Genomic DNA, 5,779 nt, shown 5'->3' with positions numbered 1-5,779 from the left:
TCAAAACTAAATCTTGACACAATTACGCAAACATTATTTACGTAGAGCAAAACAAAAACGAACACACGCAGAAACAGATCAAAACAAAAAGAGAAAAAAGAACAGAACTAGGAGTAAATTACAATCAAAGGCCACTCAAACAGTTACTATTTAATTATCTCCCAACAAGGAAATTCTGTTTCCTGGTGCAAACTCAGGCATGCATGGGCACGCGCTTGTCGTCGTTGTGAATAACAGTACTCAGCTCCTCATCTTTGTGGACAACAGTAATACCCTCGTCATTGCTTTCTATAACATGGGACTTGTCATCATGTTTGTGGTTGACATGCTCATCCTCTTCAGCTGGCTCTTCAACTATTTGGATAGCAGGCGGCTCTTCAATGGCTTTGATAACAGGAAGCTGGTGGTTGACAACTTGACATGCTCATCATCATCTTCATTATGTATAACAGGAGCTGAAACTGTGAAGTTTTCAGTGAAATAGTTGATGTTGATCATATTAAATTCACAAGGGGTAGCTTTTACTGATTTAGTACTACTGGATTTATTCTAAGTGCCACTCCCGAAAGCGAAATCAATAGGATTCCATACAAGTTTTAATGCTTCGTCCAACCGGGGAGCTTAGGTACCCCAAGTCTTTCTAACAACTCGTTGCTGAAATGCTTCGAGTTTCTTGACACGAAGTTGTACTTGTTGCCAGGCCACGAGTCGCTGAGCTCCTTTAAAATTTTGTTGACTTTTGAAGAGGAATACTCTGTTCTGCCAAGTATAATTTTCTCGCGAATGGTGTAGCTAGGGTTTTTACCAACGGGGCAACTGAAAACGCCGCTGCCTTTGTTGGTGTGGCCGTAAGCCCATTCGTCGTTGCCGTAAATTTGGACGGCGGTGTGGAAGAGGCCACCGAAATTGATGCCATCTTTGAGGAGATTGTTCATTTGGACTACGGCTAAGTTGTGAGCGTCGTGCCCACCACTTTTGTTCATGTCATAAACATAGAGGACTACTTCGGCCATGATCTAGCTATAACAGTATTAACAGGGGACTACTATTTTTTTTCGTAATTTCATTAGTCTTTGCTACTCTCTTGCGTCGTGGATGCAAATAAATGAAGAGATGTCTAGGCTATTAATAAGGACAGCTTTTCGCTGGGGAGATTTTTCTTGCTCTGTTTCTAGGCAGATTTTTTGAGTTAATGTGGCACCGGGCCCACTCAAGAATTAAATTCCCATTCTTGAGGAATTTCTAGCATGCATGGCGTTTCTCGAGATACATACCCTTTCGCAGGTGGGTCGACTCCGCATCAGAGTTTAAGAAAAAAAAAAAAATTAAAACTTGTGGTATTAAAAATTAAGGGGCAAAAATTTTGTGAGGTCATGACATTTGTATGATTATAAAAAATTTTCATTAATAATAAAATGAAAAATTTAAAGTTAAATTATTTTCAAATTTTAAAATATATCATCTAATTTAAAACTGATTAAAAAAGAAAATACCTCAATATAAGTTGAAACGGAAGGAGTATCTCCTAAGTCTATTTTCAGCATAAGTTCGAACAATTATCTTCCAAACTATATTCTTTGATTAATAAGTCTTGTCTATCTCTATTTTTGTGCTCACTCAAGTTCTCTCACTATCTCCATTAATAACTTTGGTCCTTGTCAAGGTTACTTTAAAGTGAATACTGCATTATCAATGTCGAAAGTAGAAATTACATAGGATCTATACCGTTCCTCTCATGACTTGTATAAATTGTTTTCTCACCAAATTTACTTTACAATTATTACCATTTTTTTTTTCTTTTTCTAAAGGTTGCCAAATATTCTGTTTCTGAAGAACGGTGTATCGTCTATCCAGCGCTCTCCAATATGTCAAGCATGAGTCTTCTTTCCGTCTAGGGGCAATCTTGGAAAGACGGACGATATATGTATAGAGGGACGTTACAAGTTAAAATATGAGGCGATTCAAAGTTTATTTAAATTTTAAATAAAGCTTTATTTGTCAATGAGATATGGTTTACAAATGTTAATTTTCATTCTCGTTTATACTAACGTATAGTAAGTAAATTATCATGTCCCCTCCTATATGTTTTCACTTATTGATGGTGATATATGTGAAGGAACTATACTATGTTATTGTTTTGTAGAGATGGATCCAGAATTTAAATTCTGTGGGTTTAATCTTTTAAATATTTTAACACTGAACTTATTATATTTTTAAGTTATATGGGTTTGTAGCTACTATTTTATTACAATTTTAGTGAATTTTTTATATATAAATTTATATTTCGCGTCAAAAGTACTGAGTTCAAATAAATCTGATAACTTACCTACATCATTCCCTAATGTTTTGAAGGTTTGATATGCTTTATAACAAATAATGCATATTATTATGTGTCTCATGGACAACACCATATAATATGATACTTACTACCAGTATGTTAAGGGGTCGTTTGGTTGGAAAGAAGTTATCTCAAGACTAATTATTCTGAGATTAGTTATCTCGAGATTAGTTATTTTTACTCTCCCATGGGGATAAAAAAATACTACAATCCTGAGATAACTAATCTCATGATTAATTATACTGCATTTTTCTACCAACCAAACATGAGATAAACTCTTCTTAAATTTAATCCCGAGATTAATTATTCTTTATCCCTCCTACTAAATGAGCCCTAAAAGTTTAAAAGTAGTACTCCCTCCGTTCCAATTTATGTAAACCTATTTCCTTTTTGGTCCGTTCCAAAAAGAATGACCCTTTTCTAAATTTGAAAATAATTTAGCTTAAACTTATAATTCTATCCGTAATGAGAAGCTTTTATAACCACACAAATACTCTAGGCTCCTTTTTGACTTGTTTAGGACCATAAATTTCAAAAATCTTCATTTTTTTAAAACTTTGTGTCCAGTCAAACACGTTCACATCAATTGAAACAGAAGGAGTATAATTTGTAGTGTTCACTGATATTACGGAGATAATAAGTGACGTCTCCTCTTTCATCATACTTAAATAATGGCTATTGATATACTAATTGGGGTTTACCTAATCATCCACACCCAAAACAATATTTGTTTACTCCCTAAAGAGAGCGTTACCTATGAGTCATGAGATTTCTTAAAGGAAGATTCTCTAGCGGATTAAACTCATATTAAAGGGACAGATAATTCATACTCTCTATTTTAATTTATATAAACTTATTTCCTTCTTAATTCATATAAAAAATAATTACTCATTTACTTATTTGGAAATAATTTACCTTTATTCAATGATTTATATCCACACAAAATATATGTACCTCATTTTATACCACAAATTTAAACGTCTTCTCTCTTTTCTTAAATTTCGTGTCCAGACAAATGGACCGAAATATCTTGTTTATAAATCGGAGCCAACCCGAGCTTCATCCAAAAGATACTCTGTATAGCACTAGTTTTCACAAAACGAGAGAAAAAGGTAGGAGGACCAAGACTACACTTTAGGGCTGTTCATTTGGATCGGATATCCGAAATTCGAACCGATCTATTCAACTTCGGATTTCGGATTGGATTGGATTTCGAATTGTGTTTATTAAAATTTCGAATTTCGGATCAGATTCGGATTGCATTTTTTAGAATTCAAAATCCGAAAATCCAATCCAAAATATACTAAATTAAATCCGATCTGATCCGATCCATGCACAATCCTACTCCACTCCCATAATATGGCAGAATAACTTTTTCTAATTGAAAAGAAGAATTTTTGTTGCGTGATATGATCTCTTTAACTTTTTCTTTTCTCGGGATATTATTTTTAATAAAAAGGAGAAAAAGTTGGGGCCCTAATTTCCAAAAGCCAGTGACCTGCTTTTTGACCAAGGCTAGCTTTTGATACCTCATGAGATGTATTTGTTAATAAAAAATATTAAACTTTTTGAAATATAAACAAAATCAGAAAGTTAGTGGCAATAGAATGTCGAAATAATGTCTGAAAATAATTTTAGAATAAATCGAGCTCACTGAATATACAGTTATTCTTAAAGAAATTATTCCCTTCAAGTACCCGAGGTGCTTGAATATTATCCTCCCAGGATAGAATGATTTTTACTCATTAGTGTATTGGTACCAAAAAACTCTGATAAACTTCGAACCAGTCAATGGTTGTAAAATACACTGAAAAATTTTGTGCAGAAGAAGAAGAAGAAAATCAGAAAATTTCGTAAAGAAAGATTCTAGGATTCAAAGTATATTTATAGACTTTCCGACACTATTTCTGAAAAGGTTTGCAACCTTTCAGAAATAGCCATGGTTGTTGGAACAGGTGGGAATATTTCTGTTTGAAATATTACGGGAAAACAACTTTAAAATAACCCGGGAAAGAAAACAGACCGGATCGGGTCGCATCGCGGGTCCTGGGTTATTCCAGGTTGAATTTTCATTAATTAATTAAATAATTGAAAGAAATTTTGTCCAATAAGAATAATCAATCAATCGATCTTTGACCAAATTTGAAGCCGAAGCCGAGCGAGCGACGACGACGCCGACGACGCGAGGCTTACTTTCTTTCCAACTCACTTAACACCAAGAGAAGTGATTTCTTAATATAAGCACATTTATTTTTCTTTCCACCACCAATGAGGGACACTTTGCACTTTCTAAAGCAAATAGAGCTTACTTTCCCTCCATTTTCTTCCCTCAATTTTTCATTCACCAATCTTTAATCCCAACAATCCCCCAGATGAATGGGGAATGACTATAAGACAAAGGAATGCATGGACGAGTGTGTGATTTACATGCAAGGATTAATTACATCTGGATAAGTAGGTTTCCTTTTGAACTTTCGGTAGTGAACTTATATTGGATATACTCGGTCAATCGATAGATTTGATATCTTTGAACTGACGAGCTTTGTTGTATACCTAGACAACATAAGTCACACAATTAACCCTTAACCATCTATGGTTCTCACGGTTGTGTTCGTTGTATCCATGAACACCGCCTGATTTCATGAGTGCTTAGAGAATGGACCTTTACTTTCATTCCCCTTGAAACGGCTTACACTTCACACTCACAGAGGTAATTTCTAAACGTGTGATCCTATAGACACACTATCTGGTCATATTCTGCCAGACTTAGTAAATTATTAAAAAGCTTTAAGCTTTATTGACTCATCAAAAAGCCTTAATGCTTTACCTTGATTTCTGAACACTGTCTTCATCACGAGAATGGGTTGAGTTATTTGACAATGTTGAACCGTCATTCATAACTTTGTTTGATCTCTTTGAACCTAACTCTTGGGATCTCCAGTCTGCTAGGTAGAGTTACCTCCATGATGACTTGTCCTAGGCCTTAACCCCATTCCCTTCGATGTTATTTCAACTGCCTCTCTAGATAGGCCTTCTGTAAGTAGATCCGACATGTTATCTCTTGACTTTACGTAGTCAATCGTGATAACACCACTAGAGAGTAGTTGTCTAACGGTATTGTGTCTCCGTCGTATATGATGATATTTTTCATTATACATAACGCTCCATGCCCTGCCTATTGCCGCTTGACTATCACAATGTATACATATAGGTGCCAAAGGTTTGGGCCAAAATGAAATATCTTCCAAGAAATTTCGAAGCCATTCAGCTTCTTCACCGGCCTTATCTAAAGCTATGAATTCAGATTCCATTGTAGACGGGCGATGTACGTTTGTTTGGATGATTTTCAAGACACTGCTCCACCCCCAATTGTGAAAACATATCCACTCGTGGATTTAACTTCAAATGATCCGGTGATCCAATTTGCATCACTATATCCCT

General features: G+C 35.1%; 1 protein-coding gene across 1 annotated transcript; it reads right to left on the bottom strand.

The window, feature by feature from the left end:
* Positions 1–596: 596 nt before the first annotated feature.
* LOC104119294 (uncharacterized) lies at positions 597–1,013 on the bottom strand. Its single transcript, XM_009630754.1, has one exon. The coding sequence runs from the start codon at positions 1,011–1,013 to the stop codon at positions 597–599; it is 417 nt and encodes a 138-aa protein (XP_009629049.1).
* Positions 1,014–5,779: the final 4,766 nt, after the last annotated feature.

Source organism: Nicotiana tomentosiformis, chromosome 2 (genome assembly GCF_000390325.3).
Source record: "Nicotiana tomentosiformis chromosome 2, ASM39032v3, whole genome shotgun sequence".
NCBI lineage: Eukaryota > Viridiplantae > Streptophyta > Magnoliopsida > Solanales > Solanaceae > Nicotiana > Nicotiana tomentosiformis.
This window is presented reverse-complemented; position numbering and strand designations above follow the sequence as displayed.

Coding starts and splice junctions, on each gene's coding strand:
- LOC104119294 (XM_009630754.1), bottom strand. CDS start 1,013: ATGGCCGAAGTAGTCCTCTATGTTTATGACATGAACAAAAGTGGTGGG.